The 21230-nt window shown below is 37.1% G+C and overlaps 1 protein-coding gene across 1 annotated transcript in view; it reads right to left on the bottom strand.

Moving 5' to 3' along the window:
- The window catches only part of LOC107563932 (potassium voltage-gated channel subfamily G member 2-like), a 31806-nt gene extending 15149 nt beyond the window's left edge, over window positions 1-16657 (bottom strand). Inside the window, exons 1-2 of the mRNA XM_016248918.1 lie at window positions 16322-16657; window positions 8164-9039 (exon numbers count right to left, since the gene is read on the bottom strand). Coding sequence (XP_016104404.1) covers window positions 8164-8967 — 804 coding nt within the window. The 5' untranslated portion in view covers window positions 8968-9039; window positions 16322-16657. The remainder of the gene's footprint in view (window positions 1-8163; window positions 9040-16321) is intronic.
- Window positions 16658-21230: the final 4573 nt, after the last annotated feature.

Below are 21230 nucleotides of genomic sequence, written 5' to 3'. Positions count from 1 at the left end.
AAGAGACCAAGAAATGCAGATGAGCTGAAGGCCACTGTCAAAGAAACCTGGGCTTCCGTACCACCTCAGCAGTGCCACAAACTGATCACCTCCATGCCACGCCGAATTGAGGCAGTAATTAAAGCAAAAGAAGCCCCTACCAAGTATTGAGTACATGTACAGTAAATGAACATACTTTCCAGAAGGCCAACAATTCACTAAAAAAATTTTTTTATGAAGTATTCTAATTTGTTGAGATAGTGAATTGGTGGGTTTTTGTTAAATGTGAGCCAAAATCATCACAATTAAAAGAACCAAAGACTTAAACTACTTCAGTCTGTGTGCATTGAATTTATTTAATACACGAGTTTCACAATTTGAGTTGAATTACTGAAATAAATTAACTTTTCCACGACATTCTAATTTATTGAGATGCACCTGTATATTAGTTTAAATTTACACAATGAATTGAACTTAAGAGCGTTTTTGACTCACTTAAGTAGGACTTAAGTACATCTTTAAATGCAATTTCATAATTGGCTCTATTGTTTTTGAAGTGTACAGCTGAATATACCGACAAGCATTTTTGCTAAATTGAAATATACTTTAATGTCATTTTTATTTAAACTTGTATATCATGTATTTAGATATCTTTTAAGTACACTTTTGTAATGATTAAGTTGCAATTCAGTGAATTTAAAATTAACTTTAAATGTACTATTGAATAACACACTAGTTGCAATTATAATCAAATACATTAGTATGTTAGTCAACACATCAAAATAAGTGTACTTATGATTAACTAATTAACTGTTAGTCAATTAGTTGTGATTAAAAATCATATGATTTAAAATGTGCTTCATAGAAAGTAAAACTTTTTAAAGTGCACTTTTTAAAAATCTACTTAAGTGTGTTAAGAAACTGAACTCTCTTTAAATTCACTTAAGTGGCCTTTTATGTCATTGATATTATATCATCTGCAAGTACACTTTTTAAAAAACACTCTAAGATTTGAAGTACACTACAAGTGCACATTTTAGTACAATTAAGTGCACTTCTTTTTCACAAGGGCCACTGGATCTGCGGAATATTCAAGTGCTAAAAACGTGGCATTTATCATCGCCTCCTGTGCGAGAGAAGCTATTTACGGGACTCATCTAGTGTTTTCTCTCTTCAGTCTGTCTCTTGAGTCGCTCAACTAATTCTCTAATTGAGGCATTTTAGTGCATCACAAACTCATTATAGATAACAGCAGGTTTCCTCGGAGGCCACAGATAATGTGTCTAGTGTGATAATGTAATTGTTTGCTGTTGTATAATGAATGAATTGAGAGTTAGGTCAGCTTTTGAGTTGGGTTTGTACACTTATTGTGGCATTAGTGTAGGTAATGTAGCATATGAGGCTGTAGTCTCAGACGGCCTGCCAACGGACTATCCACCAATTTGTTACTAGGCTGCTACAATAAGCTCTTCTGAGAAAGAACTGGTGGCTGGATTTGCCAAAGGTTTGCGAGGTTTATGGCATCAAATCTTTCAAAGATACTCAGACCTTTGTACCCAGTAGAAAAGAGAAGTGCATTTTAGCATACTTTTTAAAAGAATACTTATTACAGGAATAATATACTTTCAAAGAATATACGTAAGTGTGATCTTAATGTAACATTTTTAGACATTTGGCATGTTTATGCATTTTGGCCCACTTAAGTAGGACTTAAGTACTTATTTTTATGTAAACTTTAACTTCTCGTATGTCATATTTGTAATTACACATTTGTAATGATCAAATTTCAATTTACTACATGTAAAATATATTAACTTTACATGTAATTATACTGAATAACACACTACAGTTCAAAGTATAATCAAGTACTTTACATGTGCTTTAGTATGTTAGTCAACACATCAAAGTAAGTGTACTTCTTTAAAGCATGACAAAAAAATATTAAGACAAAATGATTTAAAATGCACTAAAACATTGAATTTGATATTATAAAGTGCACTTTTTTATCTGCAAGTATATCGTTTTTCTTAAAATATATACTGATATGAAGTACACTACATGTGCACACTGAATACAATAAAGCAGAGTTATTTTTCACAAGGGTATGCTCTTTCGTTTTTTAAACGCACTGAAGTGTTCATTAGGTGATTATTAATATTGGCCTTCTGGCAGAACATTGGCCATTTCCAAAAATACACAATCCCACAGCCTGTAAACACAGATCCAGTGCTTATTTTAAAAACAACCCTGTACAATATGCCTCTCAGTCAGGCCATGCAGGTTAATAAGAGACAAGTGTGTGTGTGTGTGTGTGTGTGTGTCCCATGCTTGAGTGCTTAGTGTTTGTGACTGTATATGCATGTGTCCGCATGGATATGTGTGTGTGTGTGTGTGTGTGTGTGTGTGTGTGTGTGTGGGTGCATGTTTATGTGGTTTATGAGGACACAAATTTGTATAATAACATGGGTATGATATAGGTATTACAAAGAGAAGGTGATTTATGAGGACATTGTCAGTGTCCCCGTAATTCAAAAGGCTTATAACTATTTCAGAATGAGTTTTTTGGAAAATCTAAAAATGCAGAAAGTTTCCTGTGAGGGGTAGGTTTAGGTTAGGGTTGGTGTAAGGCAATAGAAAATACGGTTTGTACAGTATAAAAACCCTTACGCCTATGGAGAGTCCCCATAAACCATAAAAACAAACCTTTGTGTGTGTGTTTGTGAGGGGGTTCCGGAGCAGAATGCATTGCACACAGTGATTGATTGTCTCTTTGAAGATAAAGAGCTCCCTGGATTCCTCCTGCTGTTCTTCAGTGTGGCCCTTTGATTGTGGAAGACACTTCGCTCTCTCTTTCTCTGCTTTAATCTCTGCCGTCTTTATTGATGTCATGCAGAGGGCTGTGCTCCAGTACACAAACACTCCTTAGTCAGAACTATGAAAAGTTGAAAAATGCTATAACAGGCCCTGTGCACAGGAGTATCGTTATGGTTGTTGGGTTTTCCCTTAAACTCTAATCGCATCTGATGGTATCATTACTAACAGTCAAGGGGTTTCAGATGCAAGGTCATATAAATATGTGGTTCAGTCATGACACTCTAGATGGCGCAGACTGAAAGCTCCTTTATATATAATCTGCTAGCCATCATATGATTTACTACATGGCACAAGCTGACTGGCCTCTGCTTTCTCGACATTTAAATAGTCTGGCTCAGCGTTTTTTGTAAGACTGTCCTGCAGCATGCTGTAAGAGTTCCTCTGAAACCCTCCACCTCCCCCAGCTCCACCTGTCTAGATCTGCTACAGCATTTATGTAGACATAATCATTGCAGCAGCAGCATATCTTACTTGCTTAGAACAGCGTCTGTGTATTTAGTGGTAGTATCTATTCTACAGGACTCAGCAGCATGCATAGCAGATCTAAACCAAATGCACGAAGGCCCCGATCAGACAGAACATGTGTTTTTTGTTTTGTTCTTTTTGCAGTGAGAGGTCCTTTTTTAAATTGTTTTCTATTGGCAGTAAGCACTTTGCACGCTGTTTAAGCACCCGAGCGCCTCGCATTTTAGCCGGCTAACTCTGAGCCGAAAAGCACCCAACGTCATTCACATTTTTTTCCATTGTCCAATTGAATAAATGGAGAGGCGGGCCTTCCGGTGTGGAGACGGAAGTTTACAGTTGCTTGGAAAGTCCAGAGACTGCAATGATGGAGGAGAAACTTGTGGTGTCTGTCACAGGTTACCCAGAGCTGAATTGTTTTAAGGTTTCTGCTAATATGACAGTTTACTTAACAGCAAACCAAAGATTTTAGAGCGCTCACGCTATAATCCTATAAAAAAAGGCAGTGCAGTGCGCCTCATGTTTTCAAAACTGAAAAACGTGCTCTGTCTGATCGGTGCCGAACACTGTTATATCCATCAGCATGCTAAAACTATTCAGAGAGTTGTCATGATTAAACTGGTGTTACTACATGTCTAAGGCTTGATTAGCACATTAAATATATTGTGTTTGAAGTTCACTGCAGCAAGAGCACCAGAGACTGATGCAAATATGACTAAAGTCTCTTCTACTGATTCATTTTTAATTAGTTAAATATTAAAACTTGAAAACATGCCCCTTGTGTTACCAGCCAAAAAGCAAAGATGAAAAGTTGGCTGTGGGTGAATGTGTGTGGGGGTCAGAGTTTGCCCTCTGTTGTGGGGTTTAGAGCTTAGAGTATAGCAAATATAATTGCATTAGCATACTACAAAAACAGCAGAAGAGATAAGGCAGATCAGACAATCCCAAAATGCACTGCGACAAGCTGAAATAAAAATAAATCCAAGATGGTGAACAAAGCATATAATTACAGATTACAAATTGATTCACTGTAGTTTGAGGACCTATCAGCTATGACTTTTGCCTCAATAAACTCCTAATTTGCTGCTTATTAATAGCTAATAAGGTAGTTGTTAAGTTTAGGTATGGGGTGGATTAAGGGATCTAAAATATGGTCATGCAGAATAAGACATTAATATGTGGTTTATAAGTACTAATAAACAGCCAGTAAGCCAGTAATATTCATGCTAATAAGCAGCTAGTTAATAGTGAGAATTGGACCCTAAACTAAACCAAAAGCCTTTCATTAAAAAAAAGTAATATTAAGGTGTCATTATTACAGTATAAAAATAAGTACTGAGTAATTTTAATTAACAGCATGAACTAACTATTGGTTCAAGTTTAGGAATAGGGTTTGGTTTAGGGTTAGTTGCTTGTAATTATGCATAATTTACATGTACTGCATTTTTTGGTCCTCATGAGGAAAACAACTTACAAATCATACAGAATGAAGTTTTTTGAAAATCTAAAAATGCTGAAAGTTTTGTGTGAGAGGTTGGTTTAGGATTAGGGGACAGAAAATACAGTCTGTACAGTATAAAAACCATCATGTCTATGAAATGTCCCCATATAATATGGAAACTAGGGATGCATCGATCCGATATTCAGTATTGTATTCTGAATACTCAGAATTTTCGGTATAGGATCAGTTCTGAAAAAATGGTATCATTGCATCCCTAATGGAAATCAGTGTGAGTGTTTGTATGCGTGCATGTTTGATTAATATCAAATTCAACACCTCTCTTCAGAGACGTCCTTAATCACTAAATTGATTCTTAAATATAAAATACTGTTGTTGTTTAGAAGCCTAAAGTGTGACCTCTTTTAGGGGTTGATTTAGTCTACAATAATTATAATCAGCTTTAAACAATAGTCACTGGGATGTCCTGAGGAACACAGTGAAACAAAGCCGTTTGAGTGAGTGTTGGTGTGTGTTTGTATGTGACTGACTGAGTGTGAGTGAGTGAGTGAGTGAGTGAGTAGGCACATGTGTGTGTGATAGAGGAACAGCTGCCAGGCTTTTATAATAGTTCTGTGGAATATGGCTAATTTGGTATTCATGAAATCAGGCTCTGGACTTGAGATGCTGTCCCCAGGCTGTCATGCCTGTTTCTGTCAGAAAAATATCCACCAACAGTACACAGTCTAGCTACTGAGACAGTCTCTCTCACACGAACACACACACACTGCACACACAAACATCTCATGTCTCTACATTGTTTACAGAGAAAATGATTCACATCATCAAGCGCAGAGAGATGGAGCACTCGGTTTTTGTCAAAGGCCAAACTTGAGGGCCAGTTTTGCCCAGAGGTGTTTTAAGTGGCTATACTCTAACTCAAAGATCATTATATTTGCATTTTATGAATTCAAAAAAGTGTACTGCAGTTTTGCTAAACATAAATTCTCAACTGAAAAGTTCACAGAAGTTCATTGAAGTCTGAATTAATTATGATTTCCAGTCTAAATCTCTGTTTAAATTCTAAAAGGTATAGTTCACCCAAAAATGAAAATCCAGCCATCATTTCATGTCATTTCAAATTCATAACTTTCCTTCGAACACAGAACACAAACTGAGAAATTTTGAAAAATTTACTTTTTGTTCTTTTTCCAAGCAGTGAATCAGTACTGGAGCTTTCAAGATTCAAAAGGCATGCAAAAGAACCATAAAAATTTCATAAATGTAGTTCAAAAGTAGTAACCCTAACTCTATATGTATATATCTCACTGGTAATCTTTCCCTCAAGTGAGCTGTTAACCAGTCAGTGGGTTCACTGTGAATGATTAATTAATCATTAAGATAAGTTCTGTGAACCTATCTGTAATCTAACCTTCTGTAATTGGAACTCTTTAAGGAATTAAGTCAATCAGGGTTGGTGAATGATGACAGAATTGTATCTATCTGAATAAATGTTTATTATTAATTGAACTGCACAGTCTTCCTGTGGTAAGTGTCTGTTGTTGGGCCTGTGGCAACTTGCAAACTTGCTGAGCTTAATCTACTGTATATGGTGACAGCTCCAAAACGCATCGCAGTGTGTCACTTGGGTATGTCATTAATTTTGTATGGTAACAGGCAAATATATTTAGACTTACAAACAATAGTATAAGGGCACTGCACAACAAGCTTCCTAACTTCTGTTTGGACTGTTCAAAATGCATTCAAACCTGCTCTGAAGACTCCTGAAAATAACTATGTGTGATTCTGAGGTTGACAGAAACTATGAGTGGGACATGTCTGCTTTGCACCATATATGTCAATGCAACCCACATCATTGGAGATTTGCGAGATTTCATTTCTCAGTCACACAGAAACACACTCCAGCTGACTGTCAAGGCCGCTGATGCTGCCTGGTGTGATATTTGCATTAATTCATATTTACACCATACAAAATTCATATTTTTAATCAGTATTTTTGTCTTGTTTTCAAAGTAAAAACAAATCTAACCATCCTTAAATTTAGATACATTGTTTAAGAAACAAAATGTAATACGTTATTAAAACTGAATATTCACATTAACCGCAATAAGTATTTCATCACTTAAACCACCTAAAAAAACTTGATCATAGGTGGCCTTACCTACCATGTACTAACATCATACACCTACTACGGATTTACTGTGAAATTACACGTTGTTCTGGAAAATTACCACATTTACTGCAAATTTGTTATGGTTCGGATCATAGGGGTTAGAGTTAGGTTTGGGGGTAATGGTAAAATTTAGGATTAGGATTATAGGGGTTAAAATTCAGTTTGGGGATAAGGTTAGCATTAGGATTATAGGGAAGTTGTGGCCTAATGGTTAGAGAGTCGGATTCGTCACCCAAGGTTGCAGGTTCGAGTCTCGTACCGGCAGGGATTGTAGGTGGGGGGAGTGAATGTACAGCGCTCTCTCCCACCTTCAATACCACGACTGAGGTGCCCTTGAGGTGCCCTTGAGCAAAGGCACCGAACCCCCAACTGCTCCCCGGGCGCCGAAGCATAAATGGCTGCGCACTGCTCTGGGTGTGTGTTCACGGTGTGTGTGTGTGTTCACTGCTGTGTGTGTGCACTTTGAATGGGATAAATGCAGAGCACTAATTCGGTGTATGGATTTAGGTTTTTGGTAAGGGTAGGGTCAGGATTACGATTACTGTATAAGGGATAGAGATCAGTTTGGGGGTAAGGGTTAGGTCAGGATTAAGATTATAGGGGTTAGAGGTCAGTTTTGGGGTAAGGGTAAAATCAGGATTAGGATTATAGGTGTTAGAGTTAGGTTTTGGGTTAGGGGTAGGGTTAGGATTATAGTGTTTAGAGTTAGGTTTGAGGTAAGTGTAAAGTTTACATTAGCATTATAGGGGTTAGATTTAGGTTTGGGGGAAATGTAGCTTTAGGATTTTAGTGGGTCAGAGTTCGGTTTTGGGGTAAGGGTAAGGTTCGGATTAGGATTATAAGGGTTAGATTTAGGTATTGAGTGAAGGGTAAATTTAGGATTAGGATTTTCAAGGTTCAAGTTATGCTTTGGGGTAAGGCTAGGTAGGGTTAGGATTATAGGGATTAGGGTTTTTTATTTAAAAGATTTAGGTTTTGGGATAAGGGTCCAACAATATAATACACTGTACATTCCCTGAATAAAAGACTTAAATAATTTAACTTCTTCCTAAATCAATTTTAAGGATGTCTAGACACATTTAACTGGAAAATAAGACAAAAATACTGATTAAGAATTTTTTTTTTGCAATCATTGTCTACATTTTTTGGACAACTAGATCAACTAGTTTAAATAGTCACACAAGCCCTAGTCTGGCATGTTTAGGTGTACACTCACCCTCTCCTCCTCCTCCCTCAGGTCAGGCATGGTGCTGACGCACAGTGTAACTGCTGTAATGGCCACAAAGACCACCGAGAGGCAGGCGAAGATCTTCCCAGGAATCCCGGAGTGAGGGTTCTCCACCATGTCTCGGAGGCTGTGCATGCACCCAGCCAGATGCCCCTCCTCTGGGATCCCGACGCCCGGCGCCTCCTCACAGGACTGGGGCGAGGTCAGCTCAGCCTCCTCCTCCTCCAGCCGGAGTCTCTCTCGCTGCTCCTCCTGCCGAAGACGGAGCTTTCTCAAGCAGCACCACTCCAGACTGGCCTCCTCCACACCCCAATACAACAGTTCCTCCTGAAAGGAGAGCGCGCACATCTCCCGCAGCAGACGAAGCTTCCCGGCCGCCAGGAATGTGATGATGGAGCGGAAGGCGCTGGGGCTTCTGTCGAAGAAGAACTCGTTGCAGTGCGCGTCATAGTCGTCACACAAATCGAGGATTTCCTCGGCATTGCTGCAGCTGCGTAACTTCCCCAAACGCGTCAATGGGAACTCCTCAAGAGTGGACCATGGTATGCTATAACGGATGCCACCCACGTTGATGATGGCGGTGCGGTCGACTAAAGCACCCTCGTCCGCTCCAGCTCCTCGATTCCGGAGCACCTCGTGCTCCTGTACGCCGGGCTTGCACTGCAATTGTGCGCGTTTGTAAAACACACCTTTTTTGCTGCTGATTTCACGCGGATTCTCCAAAGGGTTAAAGTGGAAGGTGGTAAACTGATGATCGGTGCTGCCTGCTAGGAAAGCCACCTCTTGGTACATCTCTGCTGTGCGTGGCTGTACACTCCACAGATTCACAGTCTACCAGCTCAAGGTGGTCATCATGGATGAGCTCTGAGAGATAAAAGAGGAAGATTTTAATGAAGATTTACTTTATAGTTCCAGCTCCAGGTTGCTAAGCCCAAGGGGCACAATGCAACAAAATTAGCACAGAAAACAACAGATTAATTAGTCCAGATATATCCAAAACACACTGGAAATGCTCAACAACACAAAGAAAATGGTCCCTTGTCCACTGTACATACTTAAAGGAAAAGTTTGCTGATTTTCAACCAGCTTTGTGATATTAATTTCAGAAGCATATGGAAATGAACACTAGCTATGTTTCCATCCAAAGATTCGAATTAAACTTATGCGCAAAACTGGAATATTACATAAAACATTTGCGAATAAAGCACCGTTTCCATCCAACGAGTCAAAGAGAACAAAATCGTCACTTCCTGGTAAACTGGCACTAAATATCACTGAGAAAACTAGGAGAAGCCACTGAATGTAACAATTTTCATATATGATATAAATTACTTGCGCCTCAGATTAAGCAGACGAAACACAATAAATGCTGTCAGGAACGCAGTCGTGTAGGACTTATACAGAAAGACTTTGACGACAGACTTTGCTCAGGCATTTCAGAACGTCCATAACAACATATAGATGCTGTGAACGATATTGGTCCACTGCTAGTCAAGCTATCCCGTTTCATAGCGCAAAGTCACATGACTTTTTCGATGCGCATGGAGGAATTTATTCGTAAATGTGTTTCCATTGTAGTTTATGCGCATTTTTCTTATCAAATAAAAAGTTTATCCTACTCAAATGTGCGCATATGTTTTTTATGCGCATTTTTAGAATTTATGTGCATCTTGGCATTTCCATCCAGCATTTTTAATGCGATATTCCAAAATGCGCATAAAAATAGGTGGATGGAAACATAGCTACTGTTAACTCTTTTCCTGCCATTGACGAGATATCTCGTCTTTTATGAGAAAACGCAAAGATGGGATTTTACAGCTCTCTGTGTTTTCACTGTTATACGCTCGGAGGTGCTATTACCTATCTTCTGAATGAGACCAGAATCTCCCGATCAAAAACACAGCAAAGGAAAACGCAGAAATTAGTGATTTCATATTTAGGCAGATGCATATGAAAAATAATGCGATCATCAACAATAAACAGCATATAAATCCAAAATGCCTAATGTTACCGAGTGAAATGTCAATCCAGGAAGTGGTAAAGGACTGTGCAAGCTTTGGGGGTGGAAGTGACCTACTGCATCTATGCTTAGTTCATCGAACTGAATATGATACGTGTCGTCTTTGATAAAAACGTGATTTTTTCAGCTTTTTGCTGAAAACGTGGCTTTTTAAATGAAACCTACCTACATTCTAGTGTTGATTAAAAAAAAGAATGCTTAAAGCTAGAATAAAGTTTTGTTTTGTTCTTTATTTTGATGTATTGCATGTTCAGATATTCATATAACAAAATATTCTGGGGGCCATGAAAATTTAATGTAAATGATTAAAAATGCAGGCAGTGGCTGGCAACTTTTTTCAAAAACGCTGGCAGGGAAAGAGTTAATATTTAAGAGTTAATAATATTTTAAATGTAATAATTTGCTTTGCAAATTGCAAATATGTTTATTATTTATAATTTACAATATATTTATTATATATCATTGCAAATATATTTAAGTACATGACATACAAGTTTCAATAGAAATGACATAAAAGTATATTTTAGTATCTTTATGCTTGTCAGTAATCTTATTTTATAGACCAATTATGAAATTACATATAAAGATGTACTGAAGTCCTACTTGAGTGGGTCAAAGAGCACTGCATTTATTATAAATTTAAACTACAACACATTTTGATTGAATTGCAATTAACATGCAACTTAGTCTCTGAAAACATTACATTTAGTTCACGCTTAAGTATATTCTTCTAAAGTATATTATTTCCGCAGTAAGTACTCTTTTTTTTTTAAGTATATGGACTACTCATATGTCATATGGATTATTTTTCTGATACTTTTATGGTGTTTTTGCTTTATTTTTGTCATCCGTCTTTGTAATTGCATTGAAATTGCATGGAAAAACATGACTGCATTGAAGAAAAAGACCTTTACGTTATACCTACTGTACATTATAACCTAAATGCAATTGAATTCCATTTCTTCAAAAACTACTCCAGTTTTCTCTGCTCTGCTAAAGATGTTGAGTGAAAATGAGTACACTTTTACATGGGTGAAGAATTTAGACTTTCCAATCCATCATTCCATGAGCTCTGGATTTAAAATGATAAGTAGCTTCAGCACGTTAACTGTCTCAAGGGCAATAATGCTCATCGAAAAATACGTAATGAACGCATTAAAAGTTGTCAAACATCAACAGTAATGCTGCATCATTCATACTAATATATTCACTGTATCAGTCTCCTAATGCAACATCACATACTCCCGACATATTTGCATATTTTCTTTTTTCAATCAGTAGTGAAAATAGGTTCTACCATGGCTTTGGAAGTCTTAATAATTGCTCACAAGTCACAGGATGCAATAAATTCATGTCACAACACAAGTTGACTCCCAAAGCGGAGGAATTAATTATGATGTTTTCTTTTCTATTCATGGATAAGTTCCTAAATGAGCCATGTTCTCCACACAATGGCAGAGTAAGGTCCAGTGCTCTCAAATGAACACGGGTATAATTAGTGTGACTGAAACAGGAAATTAATGAAACAGACCTTCTCACGCCAGAGGATTCAGAAACGCCATCGGTCTTAAAAAGGCTAGTCAACCTTTTGTGGAATGAAAGCATAATGTATTCATACAGCATATCTGAGCAGAAAGGCATCTCTGATTTTTGTCTCCCTTCTTATGCAAATTTAAGACGTCAGAAATGATGAATGAAAACTGGTGCTATCATGGTGGATGTTAATAAACTTCAAATAGCAGCAGACAGAATTTGAAAGTTCACCCAAATCAAATCAAATCTTTCTATGCTAAATTTCCCTCCCATTCCTATATTATAAATTCAATCTCTTTTAGCATGACTTCTCTACACTTATGATGTAAGCAGCAATTATAGAAAACTTTTGAGTATTATACATGATTCAGCTTCTGTCTCGTCTGGGCTTTCATTTGATTTCTTAGCATGTTGTTTGAGCCCTGGGGCCTCTGACAATCCAAATGAATCACTGTCGAACTGTAACAGTGCAAAAGAAAGATGCCATGTGTTACCACTCGATCCATGAGTCAATATATGACGCAGCATTTCCTCATACTGCATCATATGAGCTCAAACTGCACATAATGTGCCAGTTAAAGTAGTTAAAGCAAATGAGAAAGACTTTTCTCGTGTCCAAAGATGAGAGTAATTACTGTATTACATTACTGTAATATTTCAAAATAACTTGTAAAGTTAAGTCCATACAAAACTGTATAACTGTATAAGAAGTGCTGTTGTTCTGGTCCTGATGGAAATGCAGAGGCAGCTGCTTTATGAAAGTGAGGTCTGTGGATTTTTGGGGGGTAACAGAGAGGTCAAAAACACATTGAATGTCTGAAAGAGTGTTCACTTCTTTATGCCAGCTAGCGCTCAAGGGAAGTGCTCAAACTGCAGTGGCCTTTGAGGATCACACAGTCATGTCTCCACACTCTTCTGAATTTAAAGCAAGTCTTTCTCTCTCCAGACAGACTGGCTTTTTATTATGTCTTTAATAGATTATTGTATATTTATACTGAAAAGTATAAATACACAATATTACAGAAGTAAAAATAAGGATGCATTAAATTGATCAAAACTGACAGTAAAGACATTTATAATGTTATCTCTATAAATGTAATAATTTGCTTTGCAAATTGCAAATATGTTTATTATTTATAATTTACAATATATTTATTATATATCATTGCAAATATATTTAAGTACATGACACACAAGTTTCAATAGAAATGACATAAAAGTATATTTTAGTATCTTTATGCTTGTCAGTAATCTTATTTTATAGACCAATTATGAAATTACATATAAAGATGTACTGAAGTCTTACTTGAGTGGGTCAAAGAGCACTGCATTTATTATAAATTTAAACTACAACACATTTTGATTGAATTGCAATTAACATGCAACTTAGTCTCTGAAAACATTACATTTAGTTCACGCTTAAGTATATTCTTCTAAAGTATATTATTTCCGCAGTAAGTACTCTTTTTTTTATATGGACTACTCATATGTCATATGGATTATTTTTCTGATACTTTTATGGTGTTTTTCAAATAAATGCTCATACAAATATATCACAAAAATATGAAGCAGCACAATTGCTTTCAACATTAATTATAAGAAATGTTTCTTGAGCAGCACTGAAGACTAGACACTGAAAACTGGAGAAATTTAGCTTTGCATTACGGGAATAAATTACATTTTAAAATATATTCAAATAGAAAACAGTTATTTTAAATTGTAATAATATTTCACAATATTACTGTTTTTGCTGTATTTTTGGACAACTAAATGCAGTACTGCTGAGCAGAAGAGACTTCTTTTAAAAGAAAAAACTTTTAACACAACAAAAGTTGTCATAATTTTCATGGTAAAACACTATACAAATTCTACAGTAAAAGACTTTTAATTAGTTCAAAAGCTGGATCGAGTGGGACATTTAATGTAATTTTATAGTAAAATACTGTTACATTTACAGTTTTTGAAAGTGATTTATGTTTTATGTTCAGTCCATAAAACCTTGCTATAGTAATGTTCTGGCAACCACTGCTGTTTTTTTACTGTAATTTTTGACTGATTTTTTTTTACAGTGCAGTAGTATATATATATATATAGGTCCTATATACAGTTATTCAGTATATATACAGATGTATTCTCGTATATAATGCAAACATGCAGACATACTGTAAACATGCACAATGAATTTCCCTAAAGGCAAAGAGTGTAAGAGACAGTGTGGGCAGATGTGTCTGCTAGCTCTTTCTTTCTTACTTTTCTTTCCCACAACTGTTTGCTCTATTAATTACGTTCCCAATCACTGAGAATCCACTCTATTCCTTTAGTCCTGTGGGTCTGTATTGAGATCTATAGAAGCGATGGTAAAAGACCGTGGAGACTGTCATCACTATTAGCAATCAGCACAGATCAATTCCAAGATGCCTGTAACATTGATTTCCTATTTGTGAACTTCATCACAGCAGGAGGCTGGAGGTCTCTGTACAGACATATGAAAGCACAAGCCACACACACTCTCCAGCACAGACAGGTCCTGTGGAGCGCCGAGAGATGAAAAGCAAGATGTTGGGGAGCCGTACAGGAGCCTGTATATGAGTGATGGTGCTGATGATGAGCTGCGGTGCTGTGTGTCTCCCGGGGAAGATGAAATTCAATAGTGCTGATGGGGAGATTTCTGCAATGGCACTTTGAGTTAGAGACTTATAAAGGCACTCATGAATCAATATGAGCTATTTGTGCTAGTTCTTAATAGATGCCGACGTTATTCACGCTTCTGCGCTGTAAAACGGATGGGAAGACAATAAGTGCATTGTTTTTCTGTCCCTCAGTTTTTGTTTTATATCTGCAGTGACGATGAGTTGTGCTGCTAGGCAACCCTCAAAAAGTTTATGATAAAACTGCAAGCACTCTTAACAATTTAACACAACAAAACACTCTGAGTGGCATTGTTCCTCAATCAAAAAAGAATGATGTATTTTTATTTGTTTTAATGTTGATATAAAAATCAAATGTATCATATTTCAATATATTTTTATTTTAGTATGTTTGTTACATATAAGAATCAATTAAAATGACTACTTTAAATTGATATGCATTTACATTCATGCTTTTGTCATACTTACATTGCATTCAAGGTTCAAGGTGCAATTGTTATCAGTTCATGCATTCTCCTAGAAAATCGAACCCACTACCAAGGTGTTGCAAGCAACAAAGCCAGAATATGTAATATGTAAAATTCAGAGAAGAAATTAAGAAAAAAAGATGTGCACATCACACAAAAACATGTCAGTTCACACACTATAAATTGATTCATTTAAAATAAATCTCTGCTGGATAAGTGTGACCCCTGGTTTGGGGTCTGTTTCATTTCTAATTAAGGGGTCATTTCTCTCGGCAGACAAAACTGTCAGTTCCTCAGGATTATTTATGAACGAACTGAATAAATGAAGTTGGACAGAAAAACCAAGGGAGTGTCGAGAAGTTTGAAGTGGCAAGGAAAAGTTATTTTTTAACACTTTAACACAGCAAGAGTGATTCATGTACATCTATAGAAATCCCATCTGTACATGTCAGTCACAGGTCTACAGTCAGAACCAAACAAGCGCCATTCAGTAAGCTCTAACAGGCTCTGAAGTCATTTGATTCTTTTTGGACATATATCAAACATAGCATTTTTTCAAAAGCGTTCTGATCGTTAAGAGAGACAGTGTTAACAGCCATTGTACCAAATGTCTACTTTTGTACTACTTTTGAGTGTCAGGAAACCGCTGTTTTCACCAGCTCATGAACATCCAACATTCAAAGACCTTGTACTATGCAACCCACTAAAATGTTAATTGATGTCAATTTAATAGGATGAATTATGAGGTCCTTTGTCTCAGCAGATATGCAGATCAGCTCTCTCCTGTATCAAACACACACATACTTGCATGTTGCTGTTCATTTTTTCCACTGTGTCCACACTTTAAATCAACTAATCAGGGTTTCTTTTTGTACTAATCTACAGATTTTAAATTATTACAATTCCTTCCAGTCACTTATAACCGACATAAATAACATATCTATGAAAATATGACAATCCTAACTTCTTGAATGTACAAAAAAAAAAGATCTGGTAAGCCTTCTATAATACAGTCATATTATAAAGTGGCCATAAAACTCACAATGAGCTTTTAGTTGACCTCTTCTTCATCATATTGTTTTTGCATGACTGATACGACATGGATTCTTCAGTGTGCTATTAAAACGAAGACATGTTTTTTATTAAACATAGCTTTGACGTTAATATTCATTCTTAATTATGTAACTTTATAGTTTTCCATCTTGATTAACATTTGCATGAAGTCACACTGCTCTCGTCCAAGACAAAGGAGAAACAGAACAAGAGGAGTAATGAAGCGCACTAATAAAGGCTTTGCACAGCGTTCCATATTCCAACCTAGAACGCGTTTTTGGAACTCTGAAAGATTCTAACTGACCTGCCGCGGCTGCTATTGCGATATCACACACAGAAACAAACACAAAAAAGGGTTGCAGAAATACACACTCATTCCAAACAAGCCCAAACTCAAAAGAATTCACAGTGAACAGTCCACTTACCCGGTTTAAGCCCATTGGTTTTGCGCTGCGCTGCTCAATTGTGCCGTGATGCAGCCGCGCAGTTACTTTTTCTCCCTTTCTCCGCATTGCTGGGTGATTATATTCCAGCATCAGTCTGACTCCAGCTCACAGCTCCTCCACAGCTGCTGAAGTTCCTCAGTCATCGTGCCAGACCCGGAGCTGTTGATGGGTGTTCCTGCTGCGCTCGCGCGCGCACTCGGGTCCCCGTCTCACCCCGAGCTTGTTTGCTTAGTAATAACGTCGCATTACCATGCAGAAATACATTAAAACACTTCTCTTTCTCAGATTTCACGGGCTTGCTAATTAAAGCATGCTCGTTATGTGTAATCCATCCTGCTGAATGCATGTGGAGAGCTCTTTCCAGCTAGTTTTACAGCATTACACCTGTTCTTTAACTTCTCTCTCTCTCTCTCTCTATCTATCTCCAACCCTTCAGTCGCTCGTTTTGCATTAAACACGTCGTGTTAATGATATTAGCGTGCGTAATGCATAAACAAAAACAACATTTAATTATTTTAGATCGTATTATTTTATATTAAACATAATAACAACGTCAACAAGACTAAATCAAATCATAATTTTGATAAACAATAACAATTTCATATTAAAATCTGGAATATTTCGAAATGTTGTCTGTAATACTGTAGCTCAGCTACAGCTTTGAAAAGAAATGAAAATGAGTTAGGCTGCATACATTATAAAACATGAAGGTAAGAACACATCAAATCTCAGTCTCTGCTGTTTTTGTGTGATTCAGATCTTCTGAAGTGGACACAGTCTGGCCACTGAGGGGAGACACAGAAGTCGATTCTTCTATCACAGTGAGAGACTGTCAGTAGCATGCAATGTCCATTTTCAAGTTCACATCTTTCTTTTTATGTCAGTTATCTAAAAATGACCTGAGAATATAATATTTTGTTTTACAGCAACTCTCTCACAGCACTTTAAAAAAAACAGACACTAAGGCACAGTTAATAACTTGGCTTCTGCACTCTAAAAAATGCTGGGTTAAATACAACCCAGGGCTGGGTAAAATAGGGACAAACCCAGCAATTGGGCTGTTTTGAATTTTTTAGAGTGTGCAATGCATTGAAAGAATGACATAATGATTCCCATGAGCTGCTCTGAATGGCCTGTGTATTTCTTGTTTACAATCATGTTGCTTTGCTCTGAGGGAACTCAAAATTAACTATGTATCAAGAGAGCTTTGTAATTAAAGGCTGAGAGCTGATGTGTGGAGAAACTTCTGCATGTCAGATGCTCAGCATCACACTGCTCGTTATTGTTTTCTGCATGTCAAACAAACAGCGAACATTATATAAATCATCTGAGTTTAGTGAGAGCGAACTGGTTATGTATTTGACTTGTGAGGATGAATGTTCTCTGTTTTTCCTTGTATCCATTATGTGACTATACACATTTTTGATGAGATTTCGATGGCCTATAACATTTTTAAAGTTGAAAGTCTTAAAAGTGACTCAACAGTCACTATGGTAATACTTTTTTTGGCCAGAAATGAAGTCTGTGGCTTGTTCAGAATATATAACCATCATCTTTATGCGTATAAAGTGATATAGTGATACACGTATCATCATTTAAAGGAATAGTTCACCCAAAACGTAAAATGTGTTAAAAATGTGCTCACCCTAAGGTCAACCAAGATGTAGATAAGTGTGTTTGTTCATGGGAACAGATTTGGAGTCATTTAGCATTACATCATTTGCTCAGCAATGGATGCTCTGCAGTGAATGGGTGCCGTCAGAATGAGAGTCCAAACAGCTGATAAAAACATCCCAATCATCCACAAGTACCCACACCACTCCAGTCCATCAGTTAATGTCTTGTGAAGTGAAAACCTGCATGTTTGTAAGAAGCAAATCCATCATTAAGATGTTTTTTACTTCAAACTATTGCTTCCGGCTAAAATATAAGTCCATAATATTGCTTTCCCCAGTGAAAAAGTCGTCTTGTCTCAACCAGGAGTGAAGTCATGCACCGTTTACAAATGAAAACAGTCGAAAACAGTTCCAAACAAATATATCAGTGGATTTTGATGTGAGAGGACAACAGGAGATGGACTTTTTCCACTGGAGGAAGCGTTATTATGAATCATGGACTCATAGTTTGTCCAAAAGCAACTTAATCTTAATAATGGATTTGTTTCTTACTAACACACAGCTTTACATTTCACAAGATGTTAATTGATGGACTGGAGTGGTGTGGATTACTTGTGGATTATTGTGACGGCACCCATTCACTACAGAGGATCGATTGTTGAGGAAGTGATGTAAGTACGTTCATGCACGTGAAACGGAAAAGCACACAGTGTGCCACATGTGATGTTTAGACAGCCATGCATTTAAGTAAATGTGATTACACACATGATTGTGCACAGTAACGGTGCCCCAAAGAGAACGTTTGGATCATAAACTTCTCTACTAGCTGTCGAATGGCGTTTGTGTGTAAGCATCTCGGCGTCTGTTACCTGCAAGCACAGCACCGTGGTGTTTCTGTAGTGCAGCTGAATGAAAAAAGGCTTTAAAGCCTCACAGCAGAACTCATTCTCATTCCCCAGCGTTGCAGGTTTCATGGCTGAACCATTACATTTCCATGGATTTGGCATCACAGTAGGTTCTTTATGGTGAAAACCCTAACCCTAAAGCTTTAAACATACTTGAATGAAAGTAGATTTTCACATTTAAATGTACTCACATTTTTAAAAGTAAACAGTGCTTAATATAATGTTATAGTTTTAAAATAAATCTGTAATTCAAATGTTTACATGCACATCAGAAAACTGACAACTATCAATAAATTTTTATCAATCAGTTTATTGGAATCGTATTTTTTTTTTTATAGTTTTGTGGGTCCAGAAAGATTCAGTGTGTTTCATATATTTTCTCCTCCCCTATCAAAAAAAAAAAAGTTTTCTCTGGCTGGATGCCCTTAAAGTTGGAATAAAATGAAAATTCACCATGCACGGACCCCTGGTTGAGAAACACTGCTCTATACTATATTCTATATATATTCTATACTATTCTGTTCTATATTTTTTGCAACCGCCAAGATAACAGCTCTGAGTCTCTCCTATAATGCCTGATGAGGTTGGAGATCAGAGACCATGCTTCCATCCAGAATCTCTCCAGTCCAGATCCTTCAAATGCCAAGCTCCATGCTGGTGCTTCTTCTCTTCAGTTCACTCCGCTCATTTTCTATAGGGTTCAGGTCAGGGAACTAGGATTGCAGAACTTTCCTTTTGTGCTCAGTGACCCATTTCTTTTTTTCTTGTTGATTTTGGTGTTTGTTTTGGATCAATGTCTTGATGTATGATCCAGCCATGGCCCATCATGAGATTTCTAGCAGGGACAGTTTAGATTTTTTTTATATCTGTTGGTATTTGATAGAATCCATGATGCCATCAATCTGAACAAGATGTCCAAGACCTGCGGCAGAAAAACAGGCCCACAGCAATTTACGAGGTCACTTGCAAAGACAGGCATTTTGACACATAAGTGAGGTTATACTACAGGGCTGTTGAATGCTTGAATCTGATTGGCTGACGAATGGTGTGCCATTATTTTCAGGGAAATGCTTGACCGCATTACATGACCAGATCACTTGTTCCAGATCAAAATGTTTCAGTTAGCTATTTCAAAGGTCCTTACAACAGTAGCAAAAGACCCCAAACCCTCAACAACAATGACTAAGCAAAGAAATATTCCCATGTTTTGGCAATAAAATTATGCTTTATTATGTACGGAAAGCATTACTGTCTTTCTCCTGCTATCTCTCCCTTACAAATGCACACACATACTGTACAGTACAGACGCACTCGCACAGAAACGTGTTGTCAGCCATTTGTACATTTAGTTTGTCTGGCTTCCGGTGTCATTCGCTTCCAGCTATTTTTAGCCTTACAAAACAGCTCCTTTTGCTGCTTGATATTGCAAACTGGTGTGTCTTATCATATTATTTTAATGTATTATCTTAATAATGAACACACTGGTTTGTAGTGCGAATAGTTTTACTGTTTACTGCACTTTGTTATTCTTCTCGTTATTTCCCTACATCGGCTAATGAACTGGAAATCTTGCACATTCACAGAAAACGGCTTACTTCCGTGTTGAAAAATAAGGTGGATTATGTTCTATATAGTATGAATATGAGTTGAATAAATAAAATTCCGTGGCCTCATGGGATAGTAAAGTATCCATCGAATGCGCACTTCAGAATCCGGATGGAAGAAGTAGGTCATCTGAGTACTTCTCGCCTACTATTTTTCGAATACTATGAAATCGGACATACTGCTTGCCTCACATAGCTACTGTTTTTTGCATACTACCTGTAGTAGAGAAATATGTGATTTTGGAAACAGCTAGAGCGTTTTAAGGATGAAACTTGACAGATGTCTTGAAATATATCATCTGAACAATGTCGTGAGGTGTGGTAACTGTAGTGGAATAATTGACTCTGCGCCATTGAATTATTAAAAAATAATGCACACCCGAGCTCCGTTGTGCATCATATTCTAATAATTCAATGACCTGTCATCAGTTATTCCTTATGTATTTGACCATTCAATCACAGTAAGGCGCCAGTTCAGAACTCATGCGCTGTGTGAGAAGCAGCTTTTTGTGCATTTCAGGTATGTTCACGTCTCTCAAAGTGTGCACATATGTCAACACGTTGTTTATTGCACTCGGATGGTTTAAAATCACTTGTTTTTAAACTGCAATACTTAAAAACACATTTAATTGACAAGTTTTTCATGTGCGTGATACAAATTTCTAGCAGTTTACCGTGTCTACTGGTTTATCGCCCACACCTATGGTGAGTCTCACTTATTGATGGTTTGTGCCAGGGGCGCAACTGCACATTTGCTGAGGGG

Source organism: Sinocyclocheilus grahami, unplaced genomic scaffold (assembly GCF_001515645.1).
Source record: "Sinocyclocheilus grahami isolate Dianchi unplaced genomic scaffold, SAMN03320097.WGS_v1.1 scaffold898.1, whole genome shotgun sequence".
Lineage (NCBI taxonomy): Eukaryota > Metazoa > Chordata > Actinopteri > Cypriniformes > Cyprinidae > Sinocyclocheilus > Sinocyclocheilus grahami.
The sequence above is the reverse complement of the archived record's forward strand: the minus strand, read 5'-3'. Positions and strand labels throughout refer to the sequence as shown.